The sequence below is a fragment of the Alnus glutinosa genome, chromosome 11, assembly GCF_958979055.1.
Source record: "Alnus glutinosa chromosome 11, dhAlnGlut1.1, whole genome shotgun sequence".
Lineage (NCBI taxonomy): Eukaryota > Viridiplantae > Streptophyta > Magnoliopsida > Fagales > Betulaceae > Alnus > Alnus glutinosa.
This window is the reverse complement of record NC_084896.1, coordinates 101,366-117,604: the sequence shown is the minus strand read 5'-3', so window position 1 is coordinate 117,604 and position 16,239 is coordinate 101,366. Positions and strand designations below refer to the sequence as shown.

The 16,239-nt window shown below is 33.9% G+C and overlaps 1 protein-coding gene, 1 long non-coding RNA gene, 1 other non-coding gene and 1 pseudogene across 6 annotated transcripts; 3 read left to right on the top strand and 1 right to left on the bottom strand.

The window, feature by feature from the left end:
* Positions 1–1,951: 1,951 nt before the first annotated feature.
* On the bottom strand, positions 1,952–5,264 carry LOC133882911 (uncharacterized). Of its 4 annotated transcripts, none has more exons than XR_009902752.1 (8): positions 4,992–5,264; positions 4,851–4,897; positions 4,523–4,646; positions 3,309–3,611; positions 3,068–3,186; positions 2,890–2,958; positions 2,302–2,448; positions 1,952–2,195 (listed from the first exon to the last, which is right to left on the bottom strand). It is a non-coding gene; the product is annotated as an uncharacterized LOC133882911 (long non-coding RNA). The 4 variants fall into 4 exon arrangements; XR_009902751.1 differs by having other exon boundaries at positions 1,952–2,204; positions 2,302–2,445; positions 4,992–5,260; XR_009902749.1 differs by having other exon boundaries at positions 2,302–2,445; positions 4,992–5,260.
* A 6,295-nt stretch (positions 5,265–11,559) lies between these two features.
* On the top strand, positions 11,560–14,888 carry LOC133882048 (AP-1 complex subunit sigma-1). The gene is made up of 7 exons (XM_062321146.1): positions 11,560–11,722; positions 13,512–13,598; positions 13,846–13,937; positions 14,053–14,161; positions 14,253–14,288; positions 14,513–14,599; positions 14,682–14,888. Exons 1-7 carry the CDS (start codon positions 11,720–11,722, stop codon positions 14,751–14,753), a joined length of 486 nt encoding a protein of 161 aa, XP_062177130.1. The 5' UTR covers positions 11,560–11,719; the 3' UTR covers positions 14,754–14,888.
* Positions 12,180–12,289, top strand: LOC133882966 (U6 spliceosomal RNA; annotated as a pseudogene).
* LOC133882967 (U6 spliceosomal RNA) lies at positions 12,601–12,701 on the top strand. The gene has a single exon (XR_009902781.1). It is a non-coding gene; the product is annotated as a U6 spliceosomal RNA (small nuclear RNA).
* Positions 14,889–16,239: the final 1,351 nt, after the last annotated feature.

Genomic DNA, 16,239 nt, shown 5'->3' with positions numbered 1-16,239 from the left:
CAACATATAAATTTAAAACTCCTATTTTATTAAACCTTTCTATTACTAATTCTTTACAAGGTCATGAACTCCAAAAGGAACAAAACATACTATACAATATTAGGGTTTGGCCGGTTCATCACGAACTATCGCTCTCAGCGAGGTCTATGCCCTTACAAGGAAAAGACTTCGTCTTACTGTTGTCATCAGACGAAAAGGAAATAGTATCTTTATCTGAATACCGTCTGTTAACCAGTTTTTTGGAAATTCTTTTTCTGATAATTGAACGCCATTATAGGTGCATTTAACATGGATTTCTTTATTCAAATCCTTTAAATCCTCGGACAATTCGGGAAATTGAAATAATAATATACGAACAATATTTTTAGCTATTATTAATGAAGGTAATAGAATATATTTTCTAAAAATTGATTGCATTACTAATAAAGAACCTCTTATTACTTGAGCAAATAAAAAGGTATCCCGGTAAATCAACTATTCATATCTTACATTCAATCGGATTCTAGAATGATTCTTCGAGACATTCACAAGAGTTGTCTTATAGCAATTAGATTACATACATCTAGTTCGGCTCCTCCTCCCGTAACCAATCCATTTTTTTTTTAGAAATTTAACTTTTGTTTTTTGTAAATCTTTATTTTTTCTTTTATTATTCGACCACATGGGTACAATCAATCTACATGTACAAATTCGTTAGATAGAATCATTGCATCGAAATATCAGTATTTGATTGATCTAAGTTAATGTAATTTATTATTTATTAAAATTCTCTTTTGGTCAATCGTTGAATTGGATGAAATCAACTTGAATGGGCATCATTCTATATAACAATAACATCTTTTTTTTAATAGCACGCCGTGGTAATACTATAAGTAATGCCATAAAAATTCTTATTCAGATTATGATTACTAATAGCTAATAATATTGAATATTCGAATTAAATCAACAAAACAATATAAAGAGAATATTCATTGGGGAAGAGATTCCACTGCAAAGCAAGAGGTAAATCTCTATCCACTGGTTTTACCGAAAATTTTGCCAAGATTTTGGAACGTACTTCCCATCTAATTTGGCCAAAAAAATGGCTTCTTCAGTCTTGGGAGTAATGCTATAAAGCAGGGCATTCGTTGTTTCCATAAATGATAGATGCAAGCTCCAAGGCAAAGTTTTGCAAGACAAGATTTTAAACTTTTGGCCTTCAGCCTAGCAGCACTCCAAACCACAACTGAATCCCAGTCTGAAGGAGGATCATAATAGCCACAAGCATTCATAAGAGCAAACCAAATTCTTCGACTAAACCCACAAAGAAAGAAAAGATGGTCTCTGCTCTCAATACATCCATGGCAAAAGAGACAATTTGAAGGCCCTGTAAAGCCCCAACTACACATCCGTTGTTTAGTTACAAGAGCATCCTGGAAAACCAACCAAAGAATGAAGGAGTGTCTACGTATAGACATGGAGAACCAAACAATCTTCCACCATACCACAGTAGGGTATTTCTCTCTCAATAACTCCCAAGTAGCAAAACAGGAATAAATACCATTACTGGACTTCCAAATCGGCAGATCTGTATTCCTAATAGGCACATCTAGGGATGTAATCGAGCCGAGCCGAGTCGAGTTTGACATTTTCGGGACTGGCTCGTTTAAGAAGACCTATAATCGAGCCGAGCTCGAGCTCGAGCCGAGCTTTAGAAACCTTGTCCGAGCTCGGCTCGTTTGATAAATACCATGACTCGAGCTCGAGCTCGCTAAGTAAACCATATCGAGCCGAGCCGGGACTCGATAGGCTCGGACCGGCTCGAGCTCGAGATGTAAATAAAATTTTAAGTGAGCTTGATACGAGCCCGAGCCCGAGCTCGATTAAAATCTATTCGAGCCTTATTTGAGCAACTCAGCTCGTTTATGGCTCGTTTAGTTTGTTGTGAATAAAGAAATTATTAAATACAAACTTTATTCTAAAAATACTAAATAACTTATTTCAGGCACACAAAATTCACAATATTACAAGAAACTTTCAAAAAATAAATCTTGAATTACAAGAAAAAAAAAATACAAAAAAATGAAATAAGCATAATTGTAACTAAACTAAAAAATAAAATTTACATAAATAACTAAAATACAACACAAATTACAATTTAAAACAATGTAATCTCAACTCTAAAGCCTAAAGGGTTGCACTTCCCCCTTGCCACCCTGCATTCACTAAAAAAAAGTTTGTTAGATAATTTTTCCACCGTTTATTATTTAGCATGTAGAATTTACGAATCTTTTAGAACTATAGATTGAGGGAGAGAAAGACCTTAACTTGGCTGCTGCTCAGTTGGACTATGATCTACGTTTAGCCCAATTATTCTTTCTATTAGATTTCTTCCTTTTCCTAGACCGGCCCAGCTGAATGACTTCCTCCCCATTCCTCCTGAATGACTTCCTCCCCACCATTCCTCTGCTTCACAAGAGCACCAATATTTAGCAAATAGAGAAAGACAAGAATTGTCCCAAAGCAATAAATTAGAAATTCAAATTCTTCTCTAAGATCTATTTCCCAGCAACATAAACAGGACCAACAAAACAAATAGCTAACAGCCTAACACCAAGACATGTTTATTGAAACCTCCACTTATAATTTACTTACAAATGGGTTAACATGATGGGGGTAACTCACCACCCTGAAAATGCATGCAGCAGTTTGACAATGAATACAATCTAACTACTGAATCCTTCAATTACACTCCATATATCAACTAATATGTATGATAGTTTTATATCAAAATCACTACCATAAATACATTAGTGACAAAATGTCTATTTTTTGGGTTGAAAGTGATATACAAGTCTGTTAAAGACAAATTAGCACTTTATCTTCAAAAAACTAAAGCATCTATCATACCACATCAGTCTTCGTGTAGATGAATAAGATGATTCCCAGATTTATAATGTACAAAAGGCCAAATAAAATCTGCATCAACAAAAAAAAAATTATAAACCATGAGGGATCTGATAAAACTATAGATTAGCTCAACCTATAGATTTGGATATGATAAAACAATGCATAACTAATTGATTACCTCAACTTGTTCCAGATTTTTTACAATTACTGATTTGGATCTGATAAAATTGATATCATCAGATTTGGATCTGATAAAACTATGCATAAAACTATGAGCCTCTCGAACTCATGGCAAATCTGCAGAAGAGAATGATAAAAAAAATTATATGAGGGACTACACAATCCAATAAGCTTAACAATGTAAAGTAAATGCATTTAAAATTAGTGGCCTTGTGATAATGGAAGATATTGAATTATACCTGGTAAGCTAACTCCCTTGTATGACACAGCACAATTGCAGAAACTTGTCCAGCAACAGGTTTAATTTGTTGCAATGTTAAAAGAACAAAAACAGCAGTTTTACCCATTCTAGACTTCTCTTGTCAAATGACATCCATACCCAGGATAGCTTGAGGAATATTCATGTTGCACTGATGAAGAACCAAAGAAAATTGGATTGAAGGAACCGTCGGTAAGAAAAATATAACCTCTGATCCTTTTACGTAAAGGAATACCAGACCACAAAGTGCTACGAAATCAAGTTCATGACAATAGAATATTACCTGAAAAACATAAGATCAAAATGATTTACAGAAGCATAAACCAAGAGACCACAAAAATTGAAGTAGCAGGGACCAAATCAACAGTTTTCTCTTGCAACAAAAATTGAAACACTTAATAAGCACGCTATTAGAGGAATTGTTAACATAAACTTGGCATTTGAGCAAATAGGCATGAACAAATACATAAAACAAGCAAAATTCCAAAAGGAGACTTGCTGTGTCTAAAAAAGCATAGGTCATATAGCAATGCAGGACCACAGAAATATCTAAAACAAACTATGAATATTTAGATAACCTCAACCTATGGATTTGGATCTGATAAAACTACGCATAACTAGTTGATTACCTCAACCTATACTTGTTCCCCATGGCCCATGCGAATCCCCATCAAGAACACAAAGAGCACACAAACAATTGCAAGCCCAAAACCACATGGAACTGCTGCAGAATCTACATAGTAGGTTAAATCTAGAGAATTAGGATTTGAAAAACAGAGTTCGTTTACTCTCTAAACTGTGCATACTATACTCTTAAAAAAAATTAGTAGCACAAAACATAATCAAAACAAAATTCAGCCCATTTAATGGCTTAAATCAAACAGACAATGAACAAAAGTTTTCAATGATGGTAAAGTGAATTATAGACAAACTATGAGCTTCAGGTGGAGGTAATCAATTTTCATTTGAATAAACCAAATTTATAGATAAACTATGATCTTAAAATCTAGAATAAGAAAAACCAAAGAATCTAATATATCGAATAACAGATCTGGCCAAAGAAAAGGAAAATTTGTAACAAAACACAGCCAATACAGAGAAATAAAACCAGATCTACAAAAAAAAAATGATACGTCCATCAAGGAAACAAAATGGATCTGAGAGATCTATAGGGTGGGAGTGTAAAGATTATACCTTTGGGATCTGAGGAAGAACGTCCCAGCCCATATGCGCCCTCTTCGTGGGTCGCCGATCAATGTGCGTGTGACATTCAAGGTTTTCCATTTCAACACCTCCATGTACTCGGTATGCACCGAAACTAAACATCAGAGTAAAACCACAACCAATGGACATCAAAATAAATAGATCAAAAAACAGAGAGTTCACAACATGCTTAGTTCCCCCAAAACAAAAGATTTAAAGAGGTAAAGAACAGATCTAAAAATCAACTAACAGATCCACGAAAAAAAAAATCAAATCCAAAAAAATTAACCAGATCTAAAAAAAATTAACCAGATCTAACCTAACCGCCTCCTTCTTTTGCTCCGTTTGCTTCAGAAATCACCAGATCTGTAGAGAAACAAAGACGAAGTCAGTAAGTGTGAGAAAGATCAAAGACCAAGGCCGGTTCGTCTGAAGGAGAAGAACTGAAAGGGGTGTATACCTAAAAACGTGTAAGGCCGAAGAAGAAGACATGTGTGCTGGTGGAGTCGTGGGTGTGCAGTGGATTGGACGGTGATGACGCGTCAGATGGTGTGAAGAAGAAGAAGGCAGGCGACGACGGCGTGAAGATTAAAGAAGAAGAAGAAGGCACGACGTCCTGGGCGTGAAGATTGAAGAAGAAGAAGGCAGGGGCAGGGCGTGAGTGAAAATACAAGAAGAAGGCTGAAGGGAAGGCAGACGGCGCAGAAGATAAGTCTCAAAGAAATCTAGAAATGTAGAGAAAAGTTTTAGGGCAAAATGCGGAAATGACCGAAAGGTCCCGTATAGGCCGCTGTAGCATGAGGTTGTAAAAGGGTAGGGGGGTAATTTTATTTTTTCAATATATTAATGCAGATGATAATTGATAAGGGTTGGACGATTATGATGTAAATAACGAGATCGTGTGGCTAAGGTTAAGTCTCTTGTTTCTATAACCTGCACGAGGGACACGTGGTACCCTCTAATATGAATTCTGATGGTTAGGATTTGTCCATACTAATTCAACAGTTAGGACTTAGGATTTGCTAAATTGCCATAATTTTTTTTTTTTTAACAACCAAATTGCCATATTCTATCATAAAAAGTTTAAATTTAAAAAATATAATATTAATGAAAGTCCAAAGATATCAAATTAAAATACATCTATATGCAATGTCCAATGTCAATGTATTACGTATATATATGTAATACATATATGTAATGCATCTCATAGTATTCTCTTGGAATGGCATAAATGTAATTAAAAAATTATATATAGTCCTTTTAGATGGCATAAATGCAATTTTTTAATCAACAAAATTACATCTATGTCATTTCAGAAGAACACCAGGAGATATTTTAGCATTCCTCATATATGTATATCTATTATCTATATTCTATACACAATATGATTATGTAATTTAATATACTAATGTAACTATACTAATGTAATTTATTTATAGACACACACAGACATAATGTAACTATAATTTGTTATTTGTGTAAATATAAAAATATAGTAATTAATACATAATGTAAATATAAGTTAGTATATAATTATGTATTGACTAACTAGTTAAAATGTTACTTTATTAAGTAACTAGTTACTATGGGTTAATAACTTAATAATATATGATATATATACAAAATATTATGTACCCTAAACCCTAAATTCTAATTCCTTAACTATGCTTAGTTAGTTAGTTACTTAGTTACTTGATAGTTAGTTAGTTACTTAATAAAACTCTAATTCCTTGACTATACTTTATGAATCATATGATATGATATGAAATTATCTAGGTAATTAGTTTCTTAATAGCTAGTTAGTTACTTAATAATACTCTAATTTCTTACCTATACTTTATGAATCATATACGGTTAATTAATAATTTAATACATTTATAACTATTGATAATTTAATATGCACAAACATAGTAACATATTACCTATTAACTAACTTTCTAACTACTTATATAGTTATAACATATAACTTATATTAATTAACTTAATTAGTAACTTAGTAATATTAAGTTAGTATATATTAACTAACTATTTAATATGTTTGTTTATTAACTAATTAGCTAGTTAGGACATTAATACTAACATATATACACACAAATACATATATAGTGAGTAATAGCTCTGATTGTTCGTTGTTCACGAATTTTTGTTTAGACACATTCATATATATAACACATATACAAATATTAAGTAACCTCTTTTTTTTTTCTTTTTTTTATTAAAATAACCTATAGTTAACTACGAACATATTAACTAACTCATTACTAGTTAGTATGTCAGTACTCGATGCTAATATATAATACACACACATATATATAGATATATTAACACAAAATATTGAGTATTCTAACTATATTACTAATTCACTTATTTACTTAGTATATATTAATTAACTAAATAATATATTAGTTTATTAACTAACTAGTTAATATGTTATCCTAAAGTTATTTATATAGCATATATTACTCAATTACTAATATACATATTTAAATGTATATCACTCATTTTAATTAAAATATTCTAACTATATTATAATATATTTGTATATATATACAAAGATGTATGAATGAGTTAACAAGTTGAGTCGAGCTTCATCACAACTCATAAGTATTTAATGATAATACTTAAATTATATCATATGAGCTAAGTACTATCACATGATCACATAATTTATATGATTTTAAATATCAGATCATGTGATTTAATGATTTCATAAATATATAATAATAATACTTAAATTATATGGTTATATTCATATGATAATGATATAAAGATTAAATTGAGTAATATAAATACAAATATGAAATATTGAATAACCAATATCAATATAATATATACTACTTAATTATTAATATACATTCTTATATCTATATAAACCAATATATATATATATATATAAAAGCTAACGAGTCGGGCGAGCGGGTTGAGTCGAGCTTTAAACGAGCTAGCTAGGCTCACGAGCCCTTAAACGAGTCGGGCGAGAGGGTTGGGTCGAGCTTTAAACGAGTTAGGCTCGCGAGCCCCTATCGAGTTTTGTCGAGCGAGTCGGGTATGTATCACTTATTAATCGAGCGGGTTTCTACAGTAACGAGCGGGTTTGTACAGTGCCGAGCTCGAGTTCGGGTCGAGTTTAACCGGGCGGGTATCGAGCGAGTTGTCGAACGGACTGGTTTTTTTACATCCCTAGGCACATCAGCAAGTTTACTTTGAATTGCAACTATAGTGTCTGAACAAGCATAAGGCCAAAACCAAGAACCATTTCTAATAATGGTGGACAGCTTAGCCCCAACAGGAAAACCAGCATCATATACCACACGGTGGCCAAAGTTATCAAGCAAATAACCAAAGGGATGCCATTGATCAAACCACAAGAAAATCCTACTATCATTGCCAACCTTAAACCGAATAAACGATTTTGCAATATCACGGAGTTTTAACAATCTCTTCCAACTCCAAGAGCAAGCTTGTGGTATAGGGATCTGCCAAAAACTTCTCCCTTTTAACCAAGTAGACTCCACCCAAGCAACCCATAAAGATCCAGCCTTTGCAAATAAGGACCAGATAGTGATTCCACACTTCTAGCATTTTGAGCCCCAGACCGCCCTCCCTCTTAGGGACACAAATATGATGCCAAGCAACTTTGGCATGAGCTTTGGAATCCTTACCCATCCACAAGAACCTATTGAATTTTTGCTCCAGCATATGAATAATTTTCTTAGGAAGGATAAACACCTTAGTCCAATACACCTGCAGACTAAGAAGAACAGAAGACAACAATTGTAACCTCCCAGCAAAGGATAAGTTTCTGGCTAACCAGGAATCAATCCTAGCAGTAATTTTGGACACCAAAGCATCACAATCACCTGCTGTTAACCTTTTAGAAATAAGGGTAACACCCAAGTATAGAACCGGGAGAACACCTTCCTGATTGCCTAGAAAATCCAACAACTCCCTCTTGGCATGAGTAGAAATCCCAGCACAAAAAAAAAAAAAAAAAACAAACAAACAAACAAACAAACTCTTAAAAGGATTAGCCGTAACCTGGATAAGTTCTCAAATTCATCAAGAACCCCTTTAATAGCACTCATAGACTCAAGAGAAGCAGCTGAGAAAATCAAAAGATCATCGGCAAAGCATAAATGTGTGAGCTGAATGGGGCTGCACTTAGGATAGAAGCAGAACAGAGGATTACTTCGAGCCATATCCTCAAGTAAAAGAGAAAAACCCTCCATAGCCAAAACAAACAAATAAGGAGAATTTGGATCTCCTTGCTGCAACCCTTTTTTCCCTTGGAAGTAGCCCACCAAAGAGCCATTAAGAGCTATAGAAAAACTAGGAGTAGTGATACACTCACTAATCCAACCAATATAGGAAGAAGGAGCTCCACAGCAAGCAAGACATTTAAAATTAAAAGAACCATAATTTTAGTTTTAATTTATATAAATTAAAACATTTAAAATATTCCAAATGTGTAGTTTAAAATGGAAAGAAGTGTAAAGAGAAAAAAGTAGTAAGAGAAAAACTTAGATTCTGATTATCAAAGCATTAATAGTAACATTAATAGTAAGAATATCTGATATTGTTAGTGTGATACGTATTACGTTTTTTATTTTTTTATTTTATTTTTTATTTTTTTTAGTGTGTACCACGTAGGATTTTGTATACAACGTGTGTGCAATAAATATTTCTCTAAATTAAAACATGTTAAAAATTTTGTTCCCATATGTGTAGTTTAGAATGAAAATTAGTATAAAGAAAAATACCAAGAAGAAATCTCCAAGGAGTAGCTCAATCGGCTGGGGACCACGTGTAACACCCCAGTCCCATATTGGAAATAGATAAATAACTCACATAGAGTGAGTGTTTATAAAAGATAGATGAGTGCTAAGTCCCACATTGCCTAGTTACTAGGTGAAACTGGGCTTTATAATGGATTCTAGGGAAGCTTCAAATTGACTAGTCATTTTAGGGTGATAGCGCAGATGATACCATTTGTAACGATCTACCCCCAATGACACAATATTGTCCACTTTTGGCTCCCCCGAACCAGACTTCCCAGGAGGTCACCCATCCTGGGATTGCTCTCGCAAAAGCATGCTTAACTGTGAAGTTTTGATAGGTTCATGACCATCACGGCTTTAAAACGCGTTGTGTCATAAAGGGTGTATTTATACATATAAGCACATCCTCATTTCCAGGCGATGTGGGACGTCACACCATGTCTCATGAAACGGAGATCACTAAATCAAATCTTCCTCCCTCCTCTTATGTGGACATGTTAAAAAAAAAAAATAGCAAGAAAAAAACTATGATTTTGATTACCAAAGCATAAAATAAAAAATTAGCAAGAATTTTTTATATCGTCGATGTGATACCTATTATATTTTAATCGATTGAGCGTGAGTGTTACAGTTGAAGTTAACAACTGCAATCTAAAATAAAAACTGAATCAAGAAGAGATCAGCTGAGCTCGAGAGATCGGGGTCGAAAATTGCTTCACACTGGTCCACTCACAACTTACACGGAGCAAGATGGTATTATATATACGCTCTTATGTATTGAGGATGGTACTAAGCTGGTAAATTAGCTCGAGTCAGCTTAATAAGAGTTTTAGTAATAAAGGTCCTCGAAATCCCCGGTCCATTAGTTTCCCTCATAGCTGGACCGGTTGTCTTCCGATTAGTCTATGGGAGGGGGATCCTATTTTGAAAATATGCTACCAATCAATCTGTGCTAGACCGATCGGAAGGGATCCAATCATTCTCTATTCAACTAAGTCAACGCCTATTCCAAGGCAAGTCATTCTATCATATTCAGCGGGAAATGATGTGTTTACGCCACGTGTCACAATTTTAGGCTAACTCTAAGTTGGAATTCGGCTTATATATATATGATAAAGAAAAGTTTTTAATTTTAGATTTTAAAAAAAAATTCTCACCCCTTAATGCTATAATGCGAAAAAATCTTTATTTTGGTCTAATGAAGATTCACACCCATGATATTTTCATTTAAGCACAATAAATTTATTAAAATCATGACAAAATCAGTTCAACCTTTAAAATTCATCGGTTTTTTACTTAAAAGACCGATTCAGTATTTAAAAATGATGGGTTCACGTCATGTATCACAATTCTAGGCCACCTCTATGTTAGAACTCGGCTTATATATATGATAATGAAAAGTTTTTAATTTTAGATTTTAAAAAAAAATTCTCACCACTTAATGCTATAATGACACTTAATTCTATAATGCGAAAAAGTTTTTATTTTGGTCTCTTGAAGATTCACACCCATGATGTTTTAATTTAAGCACAATTAATTTACTAACATCATGACAAAACTGGTTCAACTTTTAAAATTCACCAATTTTTTTACTTAAAAGACCGGTTCAGTGTTTAAAAATGATGGGTTTACATTACATGTTACAATTCTTGGTCACCTCTTAGTTATATATATATATGATTATTATTTTTTCCTTTCCAAGGGTTTTTCTAATGTGGATCGGGATGCTCTATAATTAACTGTTCGAATTACATGAAATTCGGGCAGTCATACATAGAGGAGGCTGCAGAGCTCACCTATCACAATATATGGAAGGGTAATGCTACATGTCATTTCAAAAATGATGTAACTTTTAAAATTATTATTAAATTGAGAATTGATTCCCATACAACACGTTTACAACAAGTGTACAACAACCCTCTCACATGGGGTGGGCCCTACAGTGTGTGGGGCTCACCCCATGTGAGAGGGCTGTTGTACACTTGTTGTAAAAGTGATGTATTTTTATCATTTTTCTATTAAATTTGTGATAGACCACAATTAAATATTAATTTAATAATAATTTAAAAGCCACGTCATCTTTAAAGAAACAAAAGAATATTCAGAATTACTCTAAATCCGATCCTAATAAAAAGAGGGACAGAATTTCACAACGCAATCAATATATTAAAATGGAAAATATATTGGGCCATAAGTGATTTTAGGCCCAATACTGGTGCTTGTAAGCTGAGCCCGTGATTAAGGTCTGGCAGTTGGCTCGAACGGCATTGTCGTCGCGAGGCTGTTCCAGAATTGGTTGAAGAAGAAGAAGAAGAAAGCTCTCTGTATTGGTATTTATTGGTGGGTAGTACAGCGCTTTTGAGTTTTCGGGCAGCGGAGCATTGGATATCATCGCCGAACACACAGCGAAATGGTAATATTATTATTATTATTATATATATTTTTTTAAAAAATAAAATTAATTGATCGAGAATTTGCTTAATTCGAATGATATGGATATTAGATCCGAAGCTTCTTTTTGCCGTTTGATATATATGAGTAACGAATGCCTGATATATCTGTGAAATCTCGTGCGCCTGTGCTCGGTGGCCATGGCTCTTTTATATTTCTATCCATCTTGTTTGCTTTTTCATTCACTGCTGCTATTCTTTTCAGTTCTTCTTTTGTTGCCTCGCTGTTGTAGATCTGTGTTTGTCAATGGGGTTAAAATTTTGATATCATCCCAAATCTTTTCCATTTGCTAATGGATCTGAACGACAAGTCCACCAGGTGATAATTGACCTAATTTAGGAGTATTGGAGTTTTCTTTGTTTTAGTGGCTATGTTAAGCTCCAGAATCATGTCAATTCACTCCTCCAATTGATCTACATGACCAAAATTTACCTGCGGACATCCGGTAAAATTGGAAGGATACATTGAAGATTAGCATAGCGCCTGCGCAAGGATGACACGCATAAATCGAGAAATGGTCTAAATTTTTAATTCATAAAATAAACAAATAAAAACAAAAACTACTCATTACATTCATTCTGCTGCTATTCTTTTCAATTCGTGAAAATTCTTCTTTTGTTGCCTTGCTGTTGTAGATCTCTGTTTGTCAATAGGGTTAAAATTTTGAAATCACCCCAAATGTTTTCCATTTGCTAATGGATCTGAACGACAAGTCCACTAGGTGATAATGGCCTAATTTATGAGTATTGTGTGTTCATTATTTTAGCGGCTATGTTATGCTCCAGAATCATGTCAATTCACTCCAATTGATCTATCATGACCAAAATTTACCTACTCATTGTTTTATGGGACATCCGATAAAACTGAAATGATACATTGAAGATTAGCATAGCGCCTGTGCAAGGATGACACGCATAAATCGAGAAATGGTCTAAATTTTTCATTCATAAAATTGATGATTTTCTTTTTTGCTTCTCTCTTTCTAGTTAGGTTTCTCCTCTTGTATACTATCAGAGTACTTAGGGGCGCCTTATGCTTTTAATAAGATTGGTTTATTACTTATCAAAAAAAAAATTCATAAAATAAAATAAACAAATAAAAACTACTCATTACCACCATGCAGTAGTTTTCTGGGATTCATTCATTCACTCTGCTGCTTTTTAGTGATACCATGGCCTTTCTTCTCTGTTGAACAAGATTTAGGGCAGTGATGTCATTTTCTAAGGTTTTTGGCTTACAGTGTTTGCTAATATTTGAAAGCTGGAAGGTTTTTAGGTTGACTTCTAGTCCACCCAATGTCAGTAAGATCATGCCTTTGTTGAGGTTTCTTAGTTTACATCTAAGAGGAATCCATTAGAAATGGTGATTTAGGTTGCCTAGGTAATCGAGGGAGTCAATGATTTACGCCTCTTGGAAACTCTTACTACAATTGTGCTGTGCTTTACTAATAACTTGCTTTGCCAATCAAAGGAAATGTTGCTGTTTTATTCCTCCATCTGTCTGTGTGCATTTCTCGCTTGCCCCTCATTTGGATGTAGGCTACCTGAGCATGCCTCAACCATCTTATATCATGTAAATTTTCAATGTTCTCCAACATTAACTAATTGCATTGAAATTTGTATTGCCTTCTTGGATGGCATTTACAGTTTCCGTTTCATCAAGTCATGTGGCTTAACTGTTCAATGAACCTAACCCTAAGGTTTTTAGGTTTGCTACTTCTTTAATGGTTTATGTCCCCATACTTGTTGTAGATTCACTTTGTGCTTCTCATTAGTCGACAAGGAAAAGTGAGATTGACAAAATGGTATTCACCTTATACACAGAAGGAAAGAACTAAGGTACATCCTGCATTTTTTTTTCTTTTTTAATTTTTTTGATCTGAACTCTTTGGTTGATTGTTAATTTTACTTTTTTCCAATTACCGTACCTTTATGTAATTGCTGATATTTGGGTGCTATATTCTTAATCTCTCTTTCTTCTAGCTCACTTGTGACTTAAGTATTGTTAATGGTGTTATTTCTGAAACTTAAGTGCACTTTTTCCAATATTGATATCCATCAATTCATGATCATGCATTTTGAGAAGGTTATACGTGAGCTAAGTGGAGTGATCCTTACGCGAGGGCCCAAACTCTGTAATTTTGTTGAATGGAGAGGATACAAAGTTGTTTATAAAAGGTAATACAAGAATATGACACTGTTCACTGTCATAGTGAGAATCTCTTTCCTGAGGAATATTTTTGGCCGTCTTTAACATGAGCTCTGAGCTGGTTCCAATATTGTGTTTGTTCAGGTATGCTAGTCTATATTTCTGCATGTGCATTGATGAAGAAGACAATGCATTGGAAGTCCTTGAAATAATTCATCACTTTGTGGAGATTCTGGACCGATATTTTGGCAGTGTTAGTGACTCATTCATATCAGTACTTTTCTTCTTTTTCATTTGGTTGTGATAAAGGACGGACATCCTAGTAATTTACTCATGCTTTGCAGGTCTGTGAGCTGGACTTGATCTTCAACTTCCACAAGGTGTGTCCACTATGCATGCTTTATGGCCAACTTTTCTATTCCCTTGGCATTTGAGGATAGTTTCTATGTCCACCTATCCGCCATTTTATAAATAACTCAAGCTTTAATGGGCCGTTACAAACGTGCCTCTGTAATAATATCATATCATTTTATTGGATTTTTACTCTATATGGGTGTGAAAGTAAGCTCATTTGCTTAGCTGTTTGCTACTCTTTATCATGAAGGCCTACTATATATTGGATGAACTATTGATTGCTGGCGAACTTCAGGAGTCTAGCAAGAAGACAGTTGCACGGTTGATATCTGCACAGGTATAACTTTTCTTAGTCTCAACAATGCCTTTGTTTGGCTACTTTCCCACTTTACCGAGTGCATTAAATTGTTGTCTATTAGGATTCATTGGTGGAGGCCGCAAAAGAGCAGCGCAGCTCAATAAGTAATATAATCGCTCAGGCTACTAAGTAGAGGACAGGCATATATAATTGTGTGATATATTGGTTGACATTAAAATGCTATCTGTATTATTGTTATTTTCTGTCTTGTCATTTTAACGACTGGAATGCACCGTTTGCTATGCATGTGTTTTTGAGGATTGTACAATTATTGCTCTTCTGATTTTCCGCAAATTACATGTATATGGTTGATTTATCTGCCAGATACCGGAGGCCATTTTCTGCTAGGCGTTTTGCAAGTAATACTATTCCACTTTTCCAAGGGTATCATTAGCAGCTATGTGCAAGGCAATGAGCCTCACCGATGCATTTCCATATTCGTCTGATCTTTATGTTATCTTCCATATGTGACATAACAAGGAAATCTACGTGTTATATAAATGTTTATCAAGTATCCATCAAATAATGAGGTGGCTTTTAAAATCATCATTGAGTATGTGATTGATTAAATGGTGAATTTGATCAAATGATGATTTTAAAAATCACTTAATTATTATTTGATGGACACTTGATGTACATTTATATGACATGTAGAATTACTCTGACATAACCAGCTCAATCCCCATTGTTGATACTAGATTGATTGGCGAGAATCTAGACGGTGGGATTGTATACCAAATTCTAGTAGATGAACACGGCTGGAGGAGTTATCAATGAATGGTGTACTTTGATTTTGATCCTCCCATTTTGTAATTTCATCAAATGGATGAGTGCATCCAATTCCAGTCAATTGGAGTTGTGAGGGATAATGATAGTGAAATTGTTGTATCTAACGGTTTATGGGATGTCACATCATTTGTTTTGGGAGGGGGCATTTGTTTTTGTTATAAATTGACCAAAAAGTACTGTTAAGCTCACTACAAATTTTTTTACAAAATGATGTGACAGTTCATGTGACATTTATCAAGTCAATAACTAAAATGTGGACTATCACATAACCTTCATTTTTTTTTTTAAATGTGAACAGTTATAGAAAGTTATGGTAAAAACTAAAAGGAAAAAATATAAAAAAGCCTTTGAAATTGACAACTCATTTTAGAATAGCTTCTTGAATTTTCAAGTATATCAACATGACTAATCAAACTATTAAAGTATGCTAAAAAAATACCATTTTTTTTTTAATATGCTTATCATACCTTACCGCTTGTCATATTTTTTATTAAAAAATTAAAAAAAGTTAAAAAATAAAGAAAAATAATAAAAAGTTCAAAAAACAAAACAAAAGGGGTGGCCGGCCACCCCCATTTTGGCCATGGGGGCGGCTAAACCACCCCCAGGCCAAAGGGGGGGTGGTCGAACCACCCCCAAATTGGCCTTGAGGGTGAATTTTAGTATAATAATAATGATAATAATAAAATAATATTTTAAAATGATGTGGTGACAAAGTTGACGTCACACTAATAGAAGTTGCGAAATGTGACAAGTGAATTATAGGAATATAATTACCAAAGTAGCCTTTTTAGCACACTTTGACAGTTTGATAAGTCAGTTTAACACAC